The 25,167-nt window shown below is 37.2% G+C and overlaps 1 protein-coding gene across 7 annotated transcripts in view; it reads left to right on the plus strand.

Annotated features, from left to right (window-relative positions):
* Positions 1–25,167, plus strand: part of KHDRBS3 (KH RNA binding domain containing, signal transduction associated 3) — a 199,504-nt gene that overhangs the window by 94,408 nt on the left and 79,929 nt on the right. For all 7 annotated transcript variants that reach the window (XM_055116978.2, XM_055116976.2, XM_008955444.4 and 4 more), the window contains exon 5: positions 5,045–5,184. In XM_055116978.2, coding sequence (XP_054972953.1) covers positions 5,045–5,184 — 140 coding nt within the window. The remainder of the gene's footprint in view (positions 1–5,044; positions 5,185–25,167) is intronic.

Consider the following 25,167-nt stretch of genomic DNA (forward strand, 5'->3'; position numbering starts at 1 on the left):
CTAGTGAATTTTTCATTGTCGGCAATACGCTTTTTAAATTTTCTTTTGTTGCAATTCCAACATCTGGGCCCTCTCCAAGACAGCCTCTTTGTACTGCTTTTCTCCCCCTGAGTATAGGTCACGTTTTCCTGTTTCTTTGCATGTTTCTTAATTTTTTGTTGAAAAGTCTGTATTTTCGATAACATAGCAAACCTGTAATCTGATGTATTTTCTTCCCAGAGGGGTTTTTGTTGCTGAGGTGTTTTTTAATTTTTTTTTATTTTTTTGTCTTCTATTTCTTTAATAATTTAGTTGGAATAAATTTGCAGCCTGTCTTCCTCATAGTTACAGCTAATAATATCTCTGTTAATGTGTTTTTTTCTTGCGTTTATTTTTAAACCTGGCCTGCTAGGGATGTTGTCTGTGTCAGCACTGCTTAGTGGACAGCCAAGGGGAGCTCGTGTTCAGACAGCTGTGTAAGTGAGGTTTCCATCCTCCGATGATGGAGCTGTGTGTGTACATAGGGGAGTGGATCCAAGAAGACTCTCGTCATGTCCACCCTGGCTTTTCTGTTGCTCTGGGATGCCTCCTGTCTCCGCTGCATATATGTGCACTCACCTTCAGGAAAGATTGTATGGAGAGCTTTGCCTCACTCTCTTCTTGCTGTCCATGCATATAGCCTTCCATCCAGCCAGAGGTGTGTGGCGAGCTTTTCAAGACTGTCTCATTTTCTGAATTATCTGTCCAATTTCTGGCTAGCCTGATGGTCAGTTTCTTGACGCCACCCAAGATGGCAATACTAGGTGCATCCTTAGGCAAGCAGGCCAGACTCTCATATTTCTTACCTGAAATGTAGCACTTTTTAATGAATAAATATATTATATTTTCAGTTTATTGTGTACCATTAGTCAGTTTTCAGACTCCTAAAATGGTTACTTTGAACCATTTCATCAGTTTTTATTTTGCTTTTTATGGGGGAGGCTTTGCTGAGCTCCTCCCTTAGCTGTACCAGAAGTCACATGTCCTGTTAGTACCTTTTGTTTTTAACTTACGTGATTTTGGACCTTGTTCCTATGAGCATATGCAGTTTTATTTCATTCTTTTTAATGTCTGCATAATATTTTATTATATGCATGTTCCAGAGTTTATTTAATTGGCCCTCAAATAATGAACATTGAGGTTACTTCTTATAGATCACAACACAAACAGTGATCCTAGGATTAACCTTGGACATAACTATTGGCCTATTTTGGCAAATATAGCTGAAGAGTAAATTCCTAACAGAGAGCCCACTGAATTTTTATGAGTTACTTTTAATGATTTCATTTAAAAACTTTTTCTCCATTCTTCAGGCTAACATACATTTGAATAGATTGTAAGCTCACTGGATAGTCAAGTCCTGCTTACACATATTTACTCAAAATTGTAATGGCTTTTCTGCTCTTTACAATTCATGATGGTGTTAATGTTGTAATAGTTTCACTTTTCAGACGGGGAGTTAAAATGATAATTTAAAATGCAAAATTACAGAAATAAGTTAGTCTGTAAGCTACTATGAATGATTTGCCTTCTCTACTAATTTAAAAGCATTTTTCAAAGACCAAGAAAATACTAACTATAATGGTTATATCAACAGTGTCCATTTGACACCAGGAGAAACAGTCACCTAGAATTTTAAAAAATTGTCTACAATCACATAGCTGTTAAGTTCAGGTGGTTAAATTTAGTCTTAGCCTCAGAAGTGATTGACTCAAATTCCATATTTCTTTCCCTACTACACTATTGTTAAATGTAGTTTTTCAAAGATGATATCTTAAATGGACGTTATAGTTTTTGTGATACTGTTATAATCACCTAACCTTACTTAGAACAATACTTTTTAATTTTTAATTTGTTTTTGAATAGGGCCTCGACTGTGTTCTTTTTGCATGAATCTATTTTTAACTTCATACAATTTAGTATTACACCTCCTAACACTTTTCAGCAGGTCAAATATTTACCATTTATGTAGCACATTATATTTAGAGCTTTACAAATCACTTATTTAGAATGTGTTTTACAAATTATGTATTAATCTTCACACATTTTCAGTAAAATGGCTGGGAACATACTAATAGGCTTATTTTAGAGAGGTTGAAATAATGATGGAAAGAATCAGATGTTTCCCCTGAGGTCACAATACCTGAAATAAGTCAGGGAAATAATTTATATTTACAATAAAATATTGACTCCATTCTTAATTTTTCCTGTCAATCACAGTTACTTGTATTGGTCATTATTTGCCTTCTCTTCTTCCTGCTTTGCAAGTGTTAGCTGATTATGATTTTAACTTTCTTTTTGGTTGGTGTTCATATATTTTTAATTCCAGAATGCCTTCTACTACAAGTTTCAAGTCATTTTTTGCATTCTGCTTTTGAAAAATTTTTTTAAATAAATATCCTGAATTTCTTTCAGGTTTTTAATTCTAAATAATAAATAATTCAGGAATCTGTCTCCTCTAAATGTTCTATTTACACTCGAATATGCTCATGTTTCTTCTGTCTTAAAATCCTCTGTTCCTCCCTGCAAACTATGATCCTTTCTGTCTCGTTTTCATTGTGGCCATACAGCTGGAAGAAGCTGCCTGCCTTTAATTTCTGTGGCTTACTGCTATTTATTATTTATTCCACTGAAATGGATTCCATCTCCACCTTTCACCCAAACTATTTCTGACAGTAGTGGCTTTACTGTTAATGAATCCCATAGAATTAGGACTTGCTGTTTTGGCAGAATGTAAATACAACACTGACTTCCTGTGGCTTTTATAATGTAATATCTTCTTCTCCTCCTCAGTTTCTTGCCACACCTTTTCAGTATACTCTGTGAAGATTCACTCCTTATGTTTTCATCTAAGACAAGCTTGTCCAACCCACGTGCCACATGTGGCCCAGGAAGGCTTTGAATGTGGCCCAGCACAAATCCGTAAACTCTCTTAAAATATTGAAACATTGAGTTTTTTTTTTTTTTGGTAGTTCACCAGGTATCATTAGTGTTAGTGTATTTTGTGTGTGGCCCAATACAATTCTTCCAGTGTGGACCAGTGAAGCCAAAAAAATTGACCCCCCAGAACTAAGAGTTGTATAGTTTTAGTTATTTACAGTTAGGTCTCTTGATTCATTTTGTTCTAATTTCTGTGTATAACATGAAGTATGTAGGGCTCTCACTTTATTTTTTATTTGTTTATTTGTTTATAGTTATATGGCTTTCTAGTTATTGCAGTACCAGCTGCAGAAGAGACTACTTAAAAAAGCAGTTGACTGTAACTTGTATCTGAGTTCTCACTTCTATTTCATTGATCTTTTTTAAAGATCTTTTTTAAAATTTATTTTTTATTATACTTTAGGTTCTGGGTTACATGTGCAGAACGTGCAGTTTTGTTACATAGGTATACACGTGCCCTGGTGGTTTGCTGCACCCGTCAACCCGTCACCTACGTTAATTCTCCAAATGTTATCCCTCCCCTAGCCCCCCATCCCTCGACAGGCGCTGGTATGTGATGTTCCCCTCACTGTGTCCATGTGTTCTCATTGTCCACCTCCCACTTATGAGTGAGAACGTGCGGTATTTGGTTTTCTGATCTTGTGATAGTTTGCTGAGAATGATGGTTTCCAGCTTCATCCATGTCCCTACAAAGGACATGAACCCATCCTTTTTTATGGCTGCATAGTATTCCATGGTGTATATGTGCCACATTTTCTTAATCCAGTCTATCATTGATGGACATTTGGGTTGGTTCCAAGTCTTTGCTATTGTGAATAGTGCTGCAGTAAACATACATGTGCATGTGTCTTTATCCTAGAATGATTTATAATCCTCTGGGTGTATGCCCAGTAATGGGATTGCTGGGTCAAATGGTATTTCTAGTTCTAGATCCTTGAGGAAACGCCACACTGTCTTCCATGTAGTTGAACTAATTTAAACTCCCACCAACAATGTAAAAGCATTCCTATTTTTCCACATCCTCTCCAGCGTCTGTTGTTTCCTGACTTTTTAATGATCGCCATTCTAACTGGTGTGAGATGGTATCTCATTGTGGTTTTGATTGCATTTCTCTAATGGCCAGTATGATGAGCATTTTTTCATATAACTGTTGGCTGCATAAATGTCTTCTTTTGAGAAGTGTCTGTTCATATCCTTTGCCCATTTTTTGATGGGGTTGTTTGCTTTTTTCTTGTAAATTTGTTTAAGTTCTTTGTAGATTCTGGTTATTACCCCTTTAGTTCTCATCCTGAGGCAGGACTTCTTGTAACAAACTTACTATTTCCTTTTTGATCCTTTAGACCTGAACTTTCCCTTTTTTGTAAAATAGATTACATTTAAATTTACCCATGTCTTAGCTGATGATTGTTGAATGGAGTTCAGGGTGCTAAGGAAGCAGGAGAAATCAAGGACGACTCCTAGAGTTTCTTAGTTGAATATTTTGATAATAATTTAAGATGAAAGAGCAAATTTTCAGGAATAAGATTATGTGTTCAATTCTGAAAATGTTGAATTTCACAACTTGTATAATTTTCTACTGGAAATGTACAAAAAGCCTGTGTCCCTGTGGTTCTTAACTACATGAAGGCTATGCTGTTGTATATATATATATATCCTTCCTCTTTGCTAGAGTGAAGTCCTTGGGTGCTGGGCTATGGCTTAATTCCTCTTTGTTTCTCTGTTACTTGGTTCATTATAGATAATCAATACCTGCTAGTTGAATTGAGTTGTAAATAACAACACCCATATATCAGTTTTATGGTATTTTAATTTTATTATAAATGTCTCACTTGCAAAGTATGCCCAGAGAAAGGTTAGTGGCTGATTATAGAAAATTTTAGCTTGAGGAAAAAATGCTGTAGTTTTTTTCTTCCTTTTTTACAAGAATTTATTATCACATTTTTATTTTAGCAAATTTGTATTTTGTTTTGTAAATTCAACTATTTTCCTAACCCTTTTTTCTATTAAGAATTACTTGCTTTTTGTTCTAAATATTTTTGCATTTCTAATATGAAGTGAATTTTGCTATCTTCTGTCTTTTGTGTAGGATTATAATGATGAGATCAGGCAAGCACAGCTCCAGGAGTTAACATATTTGAATGGTGGTTCAGAAAATGCAGATGTTCCAGTGGTTCGAGGGAAACCCACCTTGCGTACAAGAGGTGTACCAGCCCCAGCAATAACCAGGTAGGTGTAATTTTTTTTTTAGGTTAACATACCGTGGCAGCAGTTTTAATATTTCCTTTATTAGTAGCCAAAACCAGTTCTATCTGAACAAAACTTGTATTCATGTGGGCATGGTGGCACATGCCTGTAGTCCCAGCTACTAGGGAATCTGAGACCAGGAGTTCGAGGCCATGGTATGCTACGATAGTGCCTGTGAATAGCTGCTGCACTCCAATGTGGGCAACGTAGTGAGACCCTATCACTTTAAAAATCATAATCATAACTTTTTTAAGCCTATGGTCAAACAATGTGATGTGATATTAAGGGGATTTACTTTGGAGTGAGATATTCCTGGGCTTAAATATAACCTGTGACACTTATTAGCTGATGATTCTAGGTGAATATTATTATTCACTGTAATATTACTTTTTTAATTTTTTTAAATGAGACTTGTTTTTTATGTAAGTAATCACATTGATATGAAGATTGGGCTAGCAGTCACTTGTGTTTTGCCATTGAGTAAACCATCAGGCTAGTTCATTGCAACATCACCAATCCTAAGCACAGTGTCAGACACCAAGTCAGTGCCCACATGCTTGTTGTCATTTTATTCACTGTAAAAGCTCTGTGGCATCTGTAAATTCCTGAGCTGGTCTAGGCACACACATTTTTTATTTCTCTCCTTGGATTGGCGATTAATGTTAATGGGAAAATGTTTTGAAGAAATCATAAATCTGATATGACTATCTCAAATTTATTTGAGAATTATTTTTAATTTTTCAATCTTTGAAGTCAGTGGAAAGAATAATGCAAATTTTTCAATTAAACTAATGACTATGGATAAATTTTTATTTTAGATAGAATTTTGCATGAAGTAATTTAAAATAGCATTCTTGTATATCTCTAAGTTTATTTGGGAGAATAAAAAGTCACTTCCTCAATTATGCATTGCTGATTAGAGCAATGTCAGAGCAGTTATGCAAGAAACATAGATATGGGTATGATACCTATGGATTTTCTCTATTAATAAAAAGAGCTAATAGTAATAGGGTTGCTATTGATGATTTTATGAGATAATTTATGTAGGTACTCAGTAAATGGTAAATCTCTTTCATTTCTATTTTTTCTACCATTAAATTTACTTGAAATCTTAGGAACTTACTTACCTGCTTCATTATTTTCATGTGGCTGCTGTGACAAATTACCACAGATTTTTTTTTTTGGCTGAAAATGATAGAAATGTATTCTCTGATCGTTATGGAGGCCAGATGCCAAAATCACTATCACTAGGCCAAAGTCAAGGTGTTGGCAAGGTCGTTCTCTCCCTGGAGGCTCTAGGGGAGATTCCTTTCCATATCTCTTCCAGTTTCGATGGCTACAACATTCCTTGATTTGTAGGCACGTCACTTTAACCTCTCCATCCTCACACTGCCTTCTCTTATGTCTATAATCTTCTGCCTCCCTTTTACAAGGAGACATGTGATTATATTTAGGGCACACCAGGATAATCCAGAGTAATCTTTCCATCTCAAGATCTAAATCACATCTGTAAAATTTCTTCTTCTAGATAAGGTAATGTAACTAGATAAGGTAACCTTGTCTAGAAATTTCTTTTTCTAGATAAGGTTCCTGGGATTAGGACAGCATAATTTTGAGTGACCTACTAGTCTAGTTAGTTTTATCTTTGCTGTGATAGGAGCTTGTACATTTACAAGCCAAATACAACAAAATATATTTTATTTTATTTTGTTTATTTATTTATTTTTTGAGATGGAGTGTTGCCCTGTCACCCGGGCTGGAGTGCAGTAGCACAATCTTGGCTCACTGCAACCTCCACCTCCCGGGTTCAAATAATTCTCCTGCCTCAGCCTCCCGAGTAGCTGGGATTACAGGCACCTGCCACCACACCTGGTTTATTTATTTATTTATTTTTTGTATTTTTAATAGAGACGGGGTTTCACCATGTTGGCCAGGCTGCTCTCTAACTCCTGACCTCGTGATCTGCCTGCCTTGGCCTCCCAAAGTGCTGGGATTACAGGCGTGAGCCACCATGCCCGGCCAACAAAATATATTTTAAAAACTCTTCTGAAAGTCTCCAAACTTATCCCTACATTACCAGTTTATGTTTGTTTGTTTATTTGTAAATGCAGATAAATAGTGCGTGCTCATTCATAAGTGGCTAGTTGCATTATTGATGCCATTGCAGACAGCAAACCTCCCAATCAAGAAATTATCTCCTACCCCTTTGAAATAATAGAGACTCAAACATCTGTCCTCAAATCTCACCCAAAAAGTGAACAGAAAATACATATAGATAAGTAAAAAGAGAAACAGTCCAGGCACAGTGGCTTATGCCTGTAATCCCAGTGCTTTGGGAGGCCAAGGCAAGAGGATTGCTTGAGGACAGGAGTTAGAGACCAGTCTGGGCAACATAGCCAGACCCCATCTCTGCAAAAATAAAAATAAACTAAAAAGAGAAACATAAGTCTCCCACACATGACATTTATATGTCAGCATTCCAATCTTCTTAGTGAAATATAGATAAAAAGATATCTCTGTATATATATACAGTTTATTTTTAGTGATATATATGTATCTCTTATGATGAACACTATATGTAGTATTCATCATAAGAAATTATTTACCTGTTATATTAGTTTCCTGTGGCTGCTGTATATAACTTTATACAAGTAAGAGTAGTACACAGAAAAGTGCATGTTACAACATTTATTTTATATATGTACATATCTTTATATATGTGTGTATGTAATAAAATTAACCCAGTGATATTTCACTTAAGATTAAATTACTCTTACACCTTTTTGCAGAATACCAGCACAGAATGAATATCCCCTCCAGAATAGAGTGTGGAGAATCGAGCACATCCGCTGCTGTTGTTTAGGGGATACTGTGTTCCTCACACTAGATCTGCCATTTTTACTGAATATAATTTATAATTCAGTTGTCGGTTTCTAAATTAAGTTGTTGAAAATGTTATGAACAGAGGAGGAAGACAGAAGTAGTTTTTTTGTTTATTTTGAATACAGTACCTGGACAGATACCTCCATCTGCACAGATGAAAACTCATCCCTCGTGATTACAGCATATGCATTGCTTGTCATTTAAAGCTGTTTTAATGTCTTGATGGTTAATATTCTGTGATAACATTATTTTTAAGTTCAAATTTTAGACGCTAGTTTCAGTTTGTGGTGGAGTAATGATTGGTTCAGTGCCAGAGTTAAATACCTTTACTTGCGTACTTACAGTTACCACCTGTGTACTTGAAATCATAAACAGCTCATATGCTAGGCACCAGCAGGGCACTGAACACACAACCCACTTTCCTTCCTCCATACGATTATGGTCTTCCTTGGTCCCAAGTCCTTTAAACACCTTGTTTCTACAGTACAATGTTTATATTCGTACGGCAGGAATTCAAAGCCTTCTCGGTACGTGTTTTCTCAAATCCTTTGTACAGTTTTGTCTACTGATTATTTTGCCATATTTCCTGTGTATTTAACCAACCCTAGGGTAGAAGCTTTGTTTCATAAAGTTGGTGCTTGTATTCTTCTATATCTTTGCTCACTTGTTTCTTCTGTCTCCCCTTTTCAAAATCATTATTACCTTCAAGTCTGAATTGAAACTCATTTTAACAAACACTTATATTGCAGCTACTGTTGGTTGAGTACTTTTCTAAGGACTTTACAGATATTAACTAAGTTATGCCTCATCATAGTCCGATGAGGTGGGCACTGTTTTGTTAACATCACCATTTTTCAAATGAGGACAGTGAGACCAGGGAGGTAGATTCTTTGCCCAAAGTCATGCAGCTAGTGGTTGGTAGAGCCAGGTGGAATCCAGGCAGTCTGCTTTCATAATCCAAACCTCTCCTCTCTGCTTGGTCCTTCCCTTGTGTTTTGATCCAGAATAAGTAATAAGTTTTTTTTTTTTTCCCATTCCCTTACTGTAGTTCTCCCAGATAATTTTCATTCTAGCACTTTTATTGTGTTTTCATTATGGCGCATGATCACACTTTTAATACAAGATGAAAAGACTTAAATAGTCATGCACCACAAAATGACATTTTAGGTCAAGGACGGACAGAACATGTAACCGTGGTCCCATAAGATTATAATAGAACTGAAAAGTCCCCATTGCCTAGTGACGATGATGATCTTGATGATCTTGACCCTATGTAGTCCTAGGCTATAGGCTAATGTGCGTTTGTATCTTAATTGCATACGAAAACAGCTTAAAAAATAATTTAAAACGTTAACAGAAGAGTACTGATAGAATAAAGATATAAAGAAAATATTTTTGTACAGATTCACAGTGTTTGTGTTTTAAGCCAAGTGTTGCTAGAAAAGAGTCAAAAAGTTTAAAAAAAAAGTTAAAAGTTGACAAATTTTTAAAAATTACAGTAAGCTAAGGGTAATTTTTGAAGAAAGGAAAATATTTTTAAAATAAATTTAGTGTAGTCCAAGTTTATAATGTTTATAAAGTCTATGGTAGTGTCCTAGGCCTTCACATTCACTTGTCACTCACTCACTCACTCACCCAGCACAACTTCCAGTCTTCCAAGTTCCACTCATGGTAAGTGCCCTATCTAGGTGTACCATTCTCCATCTTTTATATTGTCATGTCTCCATCTTTTATTGTGTCTCCACTGTACCTTTTCTGTGTTTAGATATGTGTAGATACACACACACCTATCATTGTGTTATAGTCACATACAGTATTCAGTACAATAACATGCTGAACAAGTCTGTAGCCAAGGAACAGTAGGCTGTATCATATAGCCTAGGCGTGTAGTAGGCTACGCCACCTAGGTTTATGTAAGTACACTCTGTGATGTTTGTACGATGACAAAAACACCTAAGGAGCTGTTCCTTAGAAGGTATCCTCATAGCTAAGCGACTGTATTTATTTTCTCCTTTTTTTCATGAAATCACATGCGGTAACTAATGATAGGTGGTAACTAATGCCCAACTAATATAGTCCACAGAATAAAACTAAGGTAAATATAAATTGATGAGCAAATTAGGGTAGAAAATTACAAAAACCCAAGGGTAAGGTCAGTACACAAAAACGTACATATTACAACATTCCGTAGTGTTGGCAGAATTGGTCTTGAAATTATACTTTGAGTTGCCTTGTGGCTAAAGATGAGGGAAATATGGCTACAGAATTCAGTGTCTAAATGTCCAAAACCAGTCACAATACATACAAAAGAAAAACATACTTGTTGGAGCCTATGAATTTCTACTTAAGACTTGTGAGAAAAATCTCCAATGAATAGCCATAAATTGGCCTTCATATGATGTGATAATATCTTCAATGGCATTCTTGTTTGCCATATTCAGTTCCTTAGTAAGTCATTTTTCTTTTGCCTTTAAAATCAACCTCAAGTCATTTTTTCTTTAATCATCTCTGCTATCCTTCCCAGTCTAATCCACACTACTCTTCCATTTTCAGTCACAATGATTTTTTCAAATTAAATGTGATCTTATATTTTCCATACTTAAAATCCTTCAGTGGCTCCTTTCCAGTTAGAAGGGAATCCACACTTCCTCATATGCACTTACATATCCAGCACTTGGCACTCTCCTCCCCTATCTGACTCTATCTTATTCCACTTTTCCATTGTCTTAACTCCAGCGTTACTGGTCTCCTTTCTGTTGCTCCTTAAATAGCCGAAGCTCATTTCTTTCCCAGATCCTTCACATTTATTCTCCTTCTCGTTGAAGGCTTTGTCTCCAGGTGTCTGGCCGCCTCCCTCTCAGCATTGCATCCTCAGCATACACGGTCAGAGAAGCCCTTGCCGAGCACGCAGTGTGAAGGGTCCTTCCTCTCAGCCAGAAGCTGGCTCAGAACCCCCTGTCCTGGTGGAGTAGTATCATTGGTCAAGCCAATTTACCTTATTTATTCACTTTGTCATTGGTTATTCCTTATGGGTAATGCAAATCCATAAAGACCCATGTGTCCCTAGTACCTTGCATATAGTAATTGCTCAGTAAACAATAATGTGAATAAAGTGCTATAGCACATTCTTTAGCCTCTTTCTGATCAAGTGTTGACCACTGGAAATATTCTTTTGCTAATGCTGATCTTATTTGCCACAGGACTGGGTATGTGAAGGTACTGGTTTTGTCTGACTCAACAGTTGTGAGCCATCCAGGATGCTGCCTTCTGTTCCTCTCCTAACACTCGGTGGCTTCTGTGCTGCTTTTCCATTGACCTTTGCTCTGGCTCTTCTGGCCCTTTCTTCCACGTAGGAGCAGTCCTACCTTCCCACATTTGATACCAGAAGCAGCAAGAAGAAACATGAACAAAAGAGATTATGCCCTCTTTTTAAGTATTAAGTGCGTGTTCACAGATATTGGTGCTTAATGTAGTGGTTTTGTTTTAAGTGAGAACATTAGGCTAACCCAGTCACCCAGGGTCGTTTATCAGTTTTCATCGAATCAGGGAAATTTTCAGCTACTGTTTCTTCCGATATTTCACTTGCCCCTTTCCCTGTTTCCACACTATGGGAACTGTCAGCTTAAGATAATCCTTTATAGTTTCTTTTGAGCATTAGATCATATGTTACTGATTTTCATGATGTCACATCTTTGTGACGCTGGTATTTTACCAGATGCTGTGATAAACAATAAACATTATCTGAAAAAAAGTGTGGATCAGGAAATGAGAGTGACAGTGTCCCATCTGATCCCATGGTTTGAGAAGTTACGTAGCACCCAATATGCATAATTGCTGTTATTTAATAATGAAATAAAATATTTCCTTTCAATTATGATACATCTTATAAAATAATGTGTATTATTCTTCAAACAGCTGCAATGTTGTTGAGAAATAAATATGTAAGTTGTTTGGTACTCACAATTTAATTACCAAATTTGTTCCTTATTGGTTTGGCCTGGAGTGAATATCATGAAAAAATTACTGAAACACTAAGGACATTGTGAACTGAGAAATTTGGGGAAGTGTCTTTATGATATTGTCCTACAGGCTGAGTCTCTGCCCATTTTTCATTATTTTTTTGTCTGTTTTCCAGACTGGTCTATGTCTTGACCTAGCCTCAAAGTTCACTGCCTCCTTCGTTTGTATTTTGAAGCCAATCCGATGATATTTTCATTTCAGATGCTTTATATTTTCAGATATAAAATTTTCATTTGATTTTTAATAGTTTTTTATTTGTCTGCTGAGATTTTCTATCTTTTTGTTCATTACCAGGATATTTTCTTTTGTAATCACACCCAGGTTTGGCTGCTGGCTGCTCACTGCTCAAAAGCCAGACACAAGAGGCAAACACAGGAGGTGAGGGTTGATGGGAAGAAAAGCAGGTTTAATTAGAGAGCCAACAAATTAAGAAGATGACGAACTAGCGTTCTAAATGTTAAAATTTACCCTAGGGTTTTTAAAGGGAAACTTGGTGTGGGAGACACGTGGGAGTGCTGCAGAGTGTAGGGGCTGCGAGTCTTGTTCCATTGGCTGTCGTGGATAATCGCCTACCCGGAGGCCTGGCTGGTGTCACCTTGACTTCAGACCAGTGGCGGTGGACTAATTGTTCGTGATTCCTGCTAAGTGGAAGGATTCCAAAGGAGCTTCTTGCCTGGTTTAAGATTACCCTCTGGAATTTCTTAAGCAAGAACATGATTTGATAAGCATGCATTGCTGGAGGGGAGTTTCTTTAGAGGGAAGGAATGAAGAGGTGAGAGGGGAGGGAAGGAAGAAGAAGTGGGTGATTTTTGAAACTGAGATCCCTGGTTATACTTTTACACATTATAAATTTTTGAGAGTTTTGTTTAATTCCTTGTCTGCTAATTAATCTGGTTATGTTGGAGTAAATATTGTGCTTTGAAAACTCTAGAATTTGCTATATTCCTCCAAACAGTGTTGCTTTTATTTATTTTTTTAGACTGTTTAAGCAGATAGCTTGATTGAACTCTAACTGCAGACTGTATCTCTTGGTAAGCAGCTAAAATCTCAGATGAGCTTCTTCATCCTTTTCAGGGATACTTGCAGTCTGCCCTGTGCATTTGTGGTTCGGTTGTCACTAGAGAGTTGGTGAGAGTTCATACACAGAATCTGTGGCTCCCTATCTCTGGCTCTCTTCCTTCTACAGTTCCTTCCTCACTTTCCAGCAGCTGTGGTTGCTGGAAACTTTGGCCTGTGATTCTTCAAGCGCAAAGACTCAGAGCCTTCCATTGGAGTCTTGGCTGCTCAGCATGCCCCCTGCAGCCTGTCCTCATTGGAAACACCATAAGAAGTCACCTCATTCAGTTACCTTTCTTCAAGCGTCATAACCCTTTGGAATCTACCTAGTCATTACCCAGTAACTTCAAGTAATTGCTTTTTGTATTTTATCCAAAGATTAGTTTTTTGCCTAAGGTTTGATTTGGTTTGAGCTTATGTTGTTATACCAGAAGTAGAACCTTGTGTGTTTTGAGAAAACACATGTGCCAGAAATTTCATATGTGTGGCTCTTCAATGCCTCACAACAGCCATGTATAAGTGAAATATTATTATCTCTATTTTATACATGATGAAAGTAGACTACAAATGTAGAGTTATACATCTTCTTCAAGTGTTAGGCAGTTAGTTGTTAGTGGAGTCAGGATTAATACCTAACGCCCTCAATTGAGTTGTTGCTCTCCTCGGTTTCCTCTGTAGTTTTATATTTGAAAAATAATACTCCCAATGTTTGCTGAATATACTAAATTTCTTATTAGCAGGCGTTCTCTCTGAATATAAATGTAACGTTAAAGTCGAAGTTCTTCACATTAGAGGAGGAACTTGATTTTTTAATGTTGAAATGTTATAATAAGCCAAAGCCAAAGTATTATAATAATATCTTCATAATTCAATCAAACACGGTACATTCAAGCCTCCCAAGAATGTAAAACTAGAAACAGTAGAGGATGAAGTAAATCAGCTGATGAAAGAAATGCCGAGATAGAGAGGAATTAACAACGAAACCTTCATTATTAAAGTTTTATTTTGGCTGGGCACCATGACTCAGAACTGAAATCCCAGCAGTTGCAGAGGCCAAGGTGGGAAGATCACTTGAGCCCATGAGTTTGTGACCAGCATGGGCTGTATAGTGAGACTTTATCTTTACAAAAAAAAAAAAATTAAAAATTAAAAATCAGCCGAGTGTGGTGGCACATGCCTATAGTCACAGCTACTCAGGAGGCTGAGGTGGGAGGATCGCTTGAGCCCAGGAAGCAGAGGTTGCAGTGAGCCGAGATGGTTATAAAAACAAAAAGTTCTGTTTGAATATTCAAACCTAGTAGTACATCATCAATTGTACTTAATCCAGACATGCATATTACAAAGCCCCTGCTTTGGCTGGTAGAGCAATAAACAGTTAATAGAAGAAACAGTCACATTTACTTCTGCTAAATAAAACAGCACAGATCCTTTAATGGACCCCAAGTGGTGGCAGTCTTCATTGACTGCATAATTACTCCTGAACGCCTCTGAATTAACTGCCTGCATATTAACGCCCTTGGACACATCTATAGCAGCTGAGTGGGGTTGGAGTTGACCACTTGTCAGGATGATGAGGAACTGCGTTAACTGCTGTGCCAAAGAGCTTTTAAGCTATTCCCTTGTGATTGTTAATAGCACTATTAACAATGGTTTGGGTCAGAAAACTCTGGGTGCAACTCAGTAAAACTTCATCCTAGATACAGAGAATAAAGGCGTTCTCAGATGTGGAAAACACGTCAGTTCACACTTGTGTAAGCACTTCCTGAAGGCCCCAGAAGAGAGATTCCATCAGACATTTTCATTAGTATATTTTCATTATGTATTTCCCCTATGTTTAATTATTGAAATGTACTATTTCCAAAAGTATGGAATAACTCCAGTTTGGGTATTATACATCTTTTCTGAGCATGTAGCACCCCGTGCTATACTTTGCTGTTACTAGGACCATATGGCAATGCAATTACTAAGTGTGTTAATCTCTAGACTAGCTTGGGCTCGTAGTAGAGAGGGAATGTGCCTTTTGCCCTTTGTATTGTTGGGTCCAAGCATGGTGTTGAAATTCAGTGTGTGCTCAATAAATATTCACTGAAATAGTAAGTGGAGATCAGGTTTTTAAAAGTCTGAGAAATCCGTAACTGCTTCTATGTCAGGATTACATTTACCACCACCCCAACACCACAGATTATATATTCCATGTGGCCTTCCCATTACCCAAAAGACTAAGAGCAAGGTACTATGAATTTAGCCTTGGACTGAATACATGTTTAACCGTTTAATTTGCAGGCCTGTTGCCTGCTGGAATTAAAAAATTTTCTTTTCTTTGCACATAGAAAAGAAAGCTTTAGAATCAGACCTAAATTCAAATGTCACTACCACTACTACTTAAGGGGCACAGGAAGGCTCCTTCTCTACACTTTAGTCAGATGGGGGCAGCACTGCCAATATTAAAAGTTTCCCCTGAGGAGTCAAAGCATGCCCTGTGTAATGCGGTTACTGCCTTCCTTGCCACACACACAGCCCCAAACAAAAGCTGCTTCCCGTCTTCCATTTCCCTCACCCAACTTTAATTTAAAGAATATTAAAATACTTTAATTCCTTATGCTGTCTCCATTCTGGATATTATATATTTTGTTTAAAATTTTCAAAGCCTAAAACCATAACACCATTATACAATAAAAACTATAAGCATGATTGGCTGCTAAAACTGAATTTATTCTAAAAAATAGGGTAACTCACTGGTTTTCAATATAGAGCTTTTTCAAAAAATAACTAATCAAGAACCTTACTTTCAGAGATGCTTATTCATGTACCCTCCTTTCCCCTAAATTCCACTAAATGAGTGAAAAAAATGTTTTAAAATCTATAAACGTACTGGAAATTATTAAATTACTAAATGTAAGACATTTCTGGAAGAGAAAAAGTGATGGGACTAAAATGACAAGAAACATCGAGAAGAATGCATTATAAAAGGCTGCCAGGGAGTTAAGAGTGTTTATAAAGAAGCCCAAAAGAAACTCTGAGCTAAGAGAATAAACACGGAGAAAAGAATTAAAATGACAAGTAAACAAATATACGTAGCTGTCAAGTCCAAATATAAAGATTCGGAAGAACTAGTGAAAGTAATAAACGTGTGCTCTCTGAAACAATCAATGGAAACCTGTTTCTTAAAACAATTTAAGAGGTTAAAGAAGACTGACCGGTCATCTGAATTTGTAGGAATTCTCTTTTCCAGCCCATTTGCTGACCAGCTTTTGAATGATCATTTTCCTGTGCTCTGCTCTTGCCTCCCCCTGTAACTGGTGCCTACATTTTATAGTCAGTTTTGTCTACAAAGCAGCCTTTCATTATCAGTTTATATTGAAGGACCATGTTAAAATCTGGGCTTAGATTTTTTTAACTTCACATTTTTTAAATTTTGTGTTTTTATTCGTTTGTTTAAACAATGGTGTCTTCTAAATTTTATGAGACAATTGAGTTTTACTGTTTGGAAAACTAAACCAATCACCATTAGGAGCCCTGTAGTTTAAAAAAAAGCAATAATGCCTCAACCGTTTTTATTCATAGTTGGTTTCATTAAAAAAAGAATAGCAGAATATTTTAGTAAGAAGTTTTCTGAAATTCATAAATTATTTCATCTTTTGAAATATAATGCAGTACTTAAGAAATACCAAACCTGTATGTAATTCTGACGTGCACTGAAATGAAGATTTAGAATCATTAACTCTAGGCCTTGAGATAGAGAAATGCACATTTCAGGATTCAACATACATAGAAAAACTAGTGTTAAATTGGCTGCTATAAAATTACTGGGCAAATTGGCAAGATAATTATAGAATTGTCATTAAGCAAAAACTTTAGGTAACGACCAGGTAAGAGGTTTTAAATTAAGTAGCAACATCAAATTCACCAGGAGTTTTTCTAAGTTTGGATTGTCTTGAGATACAAACTAACTTGAGAGTTAGTAATTTGAAATTATAACAAAAAGTGAACACTTACAGGAAAGTTATACTTTCCTTCCTTGTAATTTCCTGGAAAGAAAAAATATATATATTTAACCTACTGTAGAACGTGTGAATCTACTTAGAAGGTGAGCCGCATGGTCTCTGGGCGACACTCTCTTGGTTACTGTTACATTCCCACTGCCCACAACAGGGCCTGCGGCACAGCAGTCACCCAGGGCAGGTTCTGTGGTGGAGATGAAGGAGTGAATGCTCTCTAGGAGGCCTTGCTCAGTGCGGAGTGCCAGGCTGCAAAGACCTTGTTTCCTGTTCCCCCTTACCCACCTGGTGCCCTCTGTCTTTTTACTCCTAACACCAAACCCAATTCCATACAGTTTTTTAAGAAGAAAGAAAAAAACAAAAACAAAAACAAAAAACAAAACCTCTCTGCCTCTTACTTTATTAAAAAAGATAGTTTTTGTCTATAATCTTTAATAATCTGTGATTCTTATAAGGCAGCCTTACGGGGCAATTCTGTATCTGTTGATTATGAATTTATATCTCTATATATGTAGACTAGAAGGCAGAATGCACTTATTTTGGCAAAACTTTCTTTTATGCATACACATTTTAGGAATTTAATATTGTGTTATTTTGATAATATAAAAATAAATGTCCTTAACTCCACTGCCATTTGGAATGTTTAAAGCCTTCCATTAAAAAAAATCTTTATTTTTAGCGGCGTAAACACCAAAGTGTTACATACTGAATAGAAATGTTACAAGATATTATCTTTAAAATTGATTAAGAATATTATAGATGCTAAAGATTATCTTCATAACTGCAAATGATGTACTTTCCTTCTATAGTGTATGAAGTTATGAGAAATTTTATTAGGAAAACTGAATAGTTAATATTAGGGCCATAAATGTTTTACCAGAGTATGGTATGATTTATATTAATGTACCAATCAATATTAAAAAGTCCTTTTTTTATTAAGGAAAGGGTAGATATAGGAAAATGGTAATATATTTCCTAACTGGATAAAATTATGGAAATTTTAAATAAAAGAACACTCCATTGGGATGTTATTTAAATTGCTTGTTTCTCTACCGGGTTTACCTGCTCAGGCCATTCTCCCATCCAGTCACCCTCTTCTCCTTCCTTCCAACTCTGTGCCTACTGGGTAGTCTGTGTATTTAATCCCAACTAGGCTTGTTACCTGGCATGAGTACCCCACATCTCAGGCAGAAAACTGGACGACTTACCATGGAAATGAGTTTCTGTGCTTTTTCTTGCTGTAAGGTCCACCGAATTCCTTCTACTGAAATCAGCCTTCAGTATTCAATTACTTTTTATTAAAGCACTTTCTGATGGTGTGTTAATGAGCAACCACACTGGAGCTGATGAAGGGGAGACAAAAAGCGGAAAATCTTTGGTTTCTTTTAAAATCACTTGCATAGGCTTTGAGAAGACAATAACAGAGGCAAATAGTGTTACAAATTGGGTAACTTCTGACAAGAACTTGTAGTTGAAATGCTAGCCAGGGATGAACAGACAAGAAATGCAACTAGGCACAGATTCTCTCAGTTACAGCTCAGCCAGCACTTTTTTTTTTTTTTTTTGAGACGGAGTCTCGCTCTGTCGCCCAGGCTGGAGTGCAGTGGTGTGATCTCTGCTCACTGCAAGCTCTGCCTCCCGGGTTCACGCCATTCTCCTGCCTCAGCCTCCCAAGTAGCTGGGACTACAGGCGCCCGCTACCACGCCCGGCTAATTTTTTGTATTTTTAGTAGAGACGGGGTTTCACCGTGTTAGCCAGGATGGTCTCGATCTCCTGACCTCGTGATCCGCCCGCCTCGGCCTCCCAAAGTGCTGGGATTACAGGCGTGAGCCACCGCGCCCGGCCCAGCCAGCACTTTTACATGTCCCGTGCAACATAAAGCTGGAGAAATGTTCTGCGCCTGCTGTAGACATCACCAACGGGAGGAAGCTTGACACCTGGGTTGCCAACTTATTTTTTCCTAAAGTTTAAACAAGATCCACTAATAAGCTAAGACAGTTTAGGGCAAAAGGAATCCAGTGAGTATGTTTATGTACCGTGGCTCTCTCTTCCCTACCACACTTTGGTTTTTCAGAACTTGTAATACTTTTACTCAAAACCTCTTTGAAAATCATCTGTTTCTGAAGCTAGGTCATTAGTATCACAGATTTTCCTTAAATCCTTTTTGTGATAAGAATTGAAGTTCAGCAATGAGGAAGTCATTGTATTTACCTGAGTAAGTCTAGAGGTTAAAAGAGGAAAATCAGAGACAAACAACTATTACAGAGTGGTTATAAATAAAGGAGAAGAGACATGAAGAAAAGAGTGCCATGAAAATACAAACGACCATGCAAGTAATTCCACGGGGAGAGCGGATATGAACAAACAGAATAAATCAGATGGGATAGTGCTGGCGGGAAGTCATCCCAGTTAAGGGTGCAAAGGCTTGGAGGCAGAAAAGAAGCAGGGCGTTCGAGGCTGGGGATTAGAGTGGGGGAACTCTGGCACTGGGGAAGCCAGAGTTTCCAGAGTCACCCCGAACTCTTACTCACTGTGTGGCCTTGGGGAGCTTGGGGTTACTTCTCTCTAAGCCATAGTTCTCTCTTCAATAAAATGGAGATAGAAAGATAAGCACACACTTCCAAATCCTACTTAATTTTTAAAATTTCCTTTTCAAGGAATCAAACTGTGCTGTAATTCCTTTTTTGATTACTCAAAATAATTCGATACTAAAAACTGAATTCGTGTAGCACAGATACTTGATCAGCCCCTCAACAGAGGACCGTAGGCAAATTACTTCTCTGTCTTAAACTTATCTATTATCAAATGGATCATTGTTTCCAGAGAGGAAGGAATTTTTTGCTGCATAGTTCCAAAAGGCGGTAGAGCTGATAGTTAGAAATGACAGAGAAAGATTTTTGTTTTTAAATGAAGGAAAAAAGTAAAAGCATGCTAAAAATCAGAATTGGAAGACAGTGGGTGATATAGGCTTCAAAATAAATAAGGAGCTCTCTGTTATCAGAGACTTCGCTGGGTACAAAGAGAAGAAAAATAACTCTCTTGCACTTAAGAATGTACTTCCTTATATACTGTCTTATTTGTCAATAATTTTACCAGGAACCAGTTTGTAACTTGTTAAATTGTATCTTGTAAAGTGCCTTGGATTTCTTTTATACTCTATACAATGTAGGATAAGGAAGCAGTTGCTCAATTAGTTTTTTTTTTTTTAATTGCATTGAAGATTGGATGAAACACAGAATAAAGAAAAGAAATAACCAATAACCTGCTTCATAAAAGGGCTACAACCTCTGGATCTAAGACTCAGCTCATCAAAAGATGGTTTGCAGACCAGCAGCAGCGCTTGAGGGCCTGTTAGAAAAGCAGAATGTAAACCCCACTCTGGCCTAAAACAAGGTCCTCAGGCGATGTGGTTGCGCATGAACGCGTGAGATGCGCTGCCCTAGAACCACATTTCGGGTGGTCTCTAGAGTTGCTCAGAGTAAGAGCTGCCAACATCATCTCTTCAAAAGTTTTAGTCTTCATCAGCTCTGACAGTTTCTTCCCTGTGTTGTAAGAGACTATAACTGTAGGCTGTTTCGCCTTTTCCTTTTGTCAGCCTTCTCATTTGCATAGCAACCTTAGGCAAGGAAAACACTCTTAGAATGATTAAAGTTTATTCTCAGAAAAGCTCTCTCACAGAAATGAAGCAAGATTGTCAAATGTATTAGGAATGTTATAGGAAAGATACAGTTACCCCTCAGGTGCTTATTGCATCAGGACACAGACCTCAAATGGATCTCTGGGAAGGTTTTTCTCACTGTGAGCCCTGATAGAAGACTAAGGCCCTGTCACTAGATCTTGCAGGCCCCACTCTGTAGTCAGCGTGGGTCCTGCTGCATCTGAGTGAACTGGAGTCAGCTGTTATTTTCCCACGTCACCAAGTTAGCAATGCTGGAGCTCGCTTAAGCAGTCAGGGCATCTGCCACTGAATTCATTGTTCTACCTGCTGTACGTGGCTGCTTCTCATAAAATTTATAGACAAAAGCCAAAAAATTTAGTATGTGTTTACAAACTCTTATCAGACCACATTGCTGTTGCTAAATGTGTAAAATGAGAACTGACATGAGTTGTACTTTCTGTCTCCTTCCCTCATCTTTCACTAAACAGCCAAAAGGAAAGTATCAGGACAGAGTAGAAGCAGAAGTCTGTGTACTAATTACCACTTACTACATGCCTGTTTTAGGCTATGCACTTTACATACCCAGGGTGTAAACATCGCAGCTATTCTGCCATAGGATTTATTAACCCCAGTTTACAGATAGGAAAACTGAGGCTTAAAGATCAAATGACAGAACTGCATTTGAGTATTAATGTGTTGGAACCCAAAGTGTATGCTTTTTCATTACATCTTAAAAGTTTGTATTAGTCTGTAAACTAAATAATTCATTTCTGAGTGACTGTTTTTTTGTTTTTGTTTTTGTTTTTGTTTGGTATTTGTTCATTCAAAGCATTCTTCCCATGGCAGCTCACTACAAAAGCCTTCCTGGATTTTTTTCATATCTGAGTTTCAAGACCAGAAACCGTGTCACCCTGCTGAAAAACCCAAAAAGAAAGAATTATTGCATTGTAGACCATCCATTAATCTGCTTTCAAAACTCTATGCAGATGTGTTATCTTTTTGCTCTTCTGTTACACTCAGTTTGTGGTACCCTATTCCTATCAATTTGGATCTGCTTTTCTGTTTTTAAAAAAAGTGTCATTGATTATCAAGTTCTCACTAATAGATGCTTTTTCTCTTCTCATCCCCATGTTATCAATCCAGCTGTTCAGCCTTGCCCTGAATGTTATTTGTAGCACTCAGTGAAAACTTTGTGATAAGACAGGATTCTTGTGTTAGCACGTCACCTCCATCATGTTAGCACGTCACCTCCATCATGTTAGCACGTCACCTCCATCATGTTAGCACGTCACCTCCATCATGTTAGCACGTCACCTCCATCATGTTAGCACGTCACCTCCATCATGTTAGCACGTCACCTCCATCATGTTAGCACGTCACCTCCATCATGTTAGCACGTCACCTCCATCATGTTAGCACGTCACCTCCATCATGTTAGCACGTCACCTCCATCATGTTAACACGTCACCTCCATCGTGTTAGCACGTCACCTCCATCATGTTAGCACATCACCTCCATCGTGCCTTTCTTCCACCAGTGTCATCTAAAGCATTGTTAATGCTATTGCTGCTTAATACCACTCCTGTAGAATTTCAGCACCTAAAAAACTAATTTTCAAAATATCTTTTATAGATAAGCGTCCAGAACAACTAGATATATATCAAATGACTTGTCTAAAATTCCATAGCAGATAAAAATGCCTTAGTGTGATTTCATACACGAGTGGGGCATAACCAACAATGTCAATGATCGTGGAAGAGAAGTGTGGGCTTCTTGAATATATAAATGTATGTCTTTCAATTTGATGAAAGGCATACATTTATATATTCAAGAAGCATATTGAATATTTTGTAATTCATAAAGTACCTTGGATGGCAATCATGGATATTGGATAAGGAAAACAGGAAGCATTAATTAGTTTAAATATACACTAACTAATGAAAATGTCACAAAGGAGTTAGATGCACTATAGCTACAAACTACTCTTTAATCATGTTAAAGATTTCTCTAGATATATATACTGGAGATATACAAAGATGGGTAAGACACTACAGAAATTATATCATCATTACCATTCAGAGTGATTGAAGTTTAAATAAACTGTTGATTTTTATTGAGTCAGTAAAAATTCTAAACACTTTATGTGCACTGTCTCATGTTTCTCTCCTAATAACACAAAAGTGGGCTCTATGTTTAGCCTCATTTCATAGTTGAGGAAACTGACCTGGACAGTTCAGACCCTTGATTAGTTTGAGTGCTAATTGTCAGGTAGATGTTAAGCTAGTAAGTACATGAGGAATTGAATCCTGATCTGATTCCAATGTTTTTGCTCATGACAACTATTTTTACTGTACCAATTGTTATGGTCTAGGATTTTAAAGAAAAAGCCTAATTTACAATAGTCATTAAAGGTTTACCTGAGGGTGAGCTGATGAAAAAGTGTTATTTTTTTCTTTTTACTGCATTAGACATATTATATTAGGATTAGGTTCAACTGCTAATACCAAATATGCACCTGTAGTGGCTTAACCCAGTAGAAATATTACGTCCTTCTCCTGCCCCAGTTAAAACCTGTACAGCGATGCCACACTGTCCTTCCCCAGCTCCATAGAGCTCGTGGCTCACTGTGGCTCCCCACTTAAAACCTGCACAGCGATGCCACACTGTCCTTCCCCAGCTCCACAGAGCTTATGGCTACGCTTTTCTTAGCCTTTCACTTTTTCCCTCAAGCCTGCTGCCCTTACAAACATGTCTGCATCCTATGCAGGAAGAAGAAAAGAGTGAAAGGGAAAAGAGAATGCCAACTATGTAATTTTAAAGAGTTTCCCATAAATCTCAGTCAGTGCTAATTAATATCTTATTGGCCAGAATTGGATCACAGGCCACCATAGCTGCAAGAAAGCTGCAAAACTGAGATTTTTTTTTTAATTTACTTAGTATTTTAGAACAGTTGTGGCTTTACAGAAAGATTGTGAAAATAGTACAGAGAGTTTTCGTATATCCTGCATGTGGTTTTTCTCTATTATTAACATCTTACATTAGCATGGCTCACTTATTTCAGTTTATGAACCAATATTGACACATTGTTAACTATTATTGACAATACTGGTATAGTATTAACTAAAGTCCATTTCAGGTTTCCTTAGTTTTTACCTAGTGTCCTTTTTCTGTTCCAGAATCCCTGGAATACAACATCACGTTGAGTTGTCCTGTCTCCTTAGGCTGCTCTTGGCTGTGACAGTTTCTTAGACTTGTTTGTTTTGATGATCTTAACAGTTTTGAGGAGTACTAATCAGGTTTTTTTAAAGATGTTTCTCAATTGGGATTTGTCAGGTTTGTTTTCATCATTAACCTGGGCTTATGAGTTTGGGGAACCAAAACCACAGAGGTAAAATGCCATGTTTGCCACATCATATCAAGTATACGTACTGTCCACATGACTTATGCTCATGTTACCTTGATAACGTAGCTGAGGTCATGCTTGTCAAGTTTCTCCACTGTCGAATTCCTCATTTTTCTTTCTTTTCTTACTATCTCCTTTAAAAGGAAGTCACTATGGGGAACCCCTGATTAAGAAGTGGGGAATTACAGTTCACTTCCCCTAGGTGGATTATCTACAAAAATTATCTGGAAGATTTGTGCCTTCTCCCCTATTTATCTATTGATTGATTGATTCAGTCATTTCTGTCAGTGTGGACTCATGGATATTAATTTTATACATTGTGTTACAATTCGGTACCACTGTCTTTTCTTGCTCAGATTGTCTCAGCTTTGGCCATTGGGAGTTCTTTCAGTTGGCTTTGACACATGCCCATAATTTGAGGGTTTAATTCAAACATAATTTGAGGGTTTTTTTTTTTTAACACTTTCTTACTTTCTGGCACTACACATTGCTCCAGACTAGTCTTAGATATTTCTACCTCCAGTCCTAAAATCAGTCATTTCTCCAAGAAGCTCTGGTTCCATTTATTGGAGTATGGTATTAGAAACCAAGGTCAGGCTGCTGGCCCGCTTGTTGTTTCTGGGATGTGCTGAAGTCTGCGCTTTCTCAGCTGACATAGAATGGACATATATGTGTATGTACTAACCTATGTATATACACATATTTATGCATATTTAACCATCTGTAAATATATTAAACTAAACATGAGTTCATAATGATGTCTCTGATTTTAATCTGTTCCCACATTGACCATTATAGCCTCTTCCCTTTGCTTATTACTCCACTCCACCGTGAGAAACTGGCTCCCACCATTCTTTTATTTAATTGTTGAGTTCCAGGATACATGTACAGTGACATCAGAATGGTTAACCTGTACTTACACTTCTTCCTGTAGAAAGTAACTTCA

The sequence above is a fragment of the Pan paniscus genome, chromosome 7, assembly GCF_029289425.2.
Source record: "Pan paniscus chromosome 7, NHGRI_mPanPan1-v2.0_pri, whole genome shotgun sequence".
NCBI classification, from domain to species: domain Eukaryota; kingdom Metazoa; phylum Chordata; class Mammalia; order Primates; family Hominidae; genus Pan; species Pan paniscus.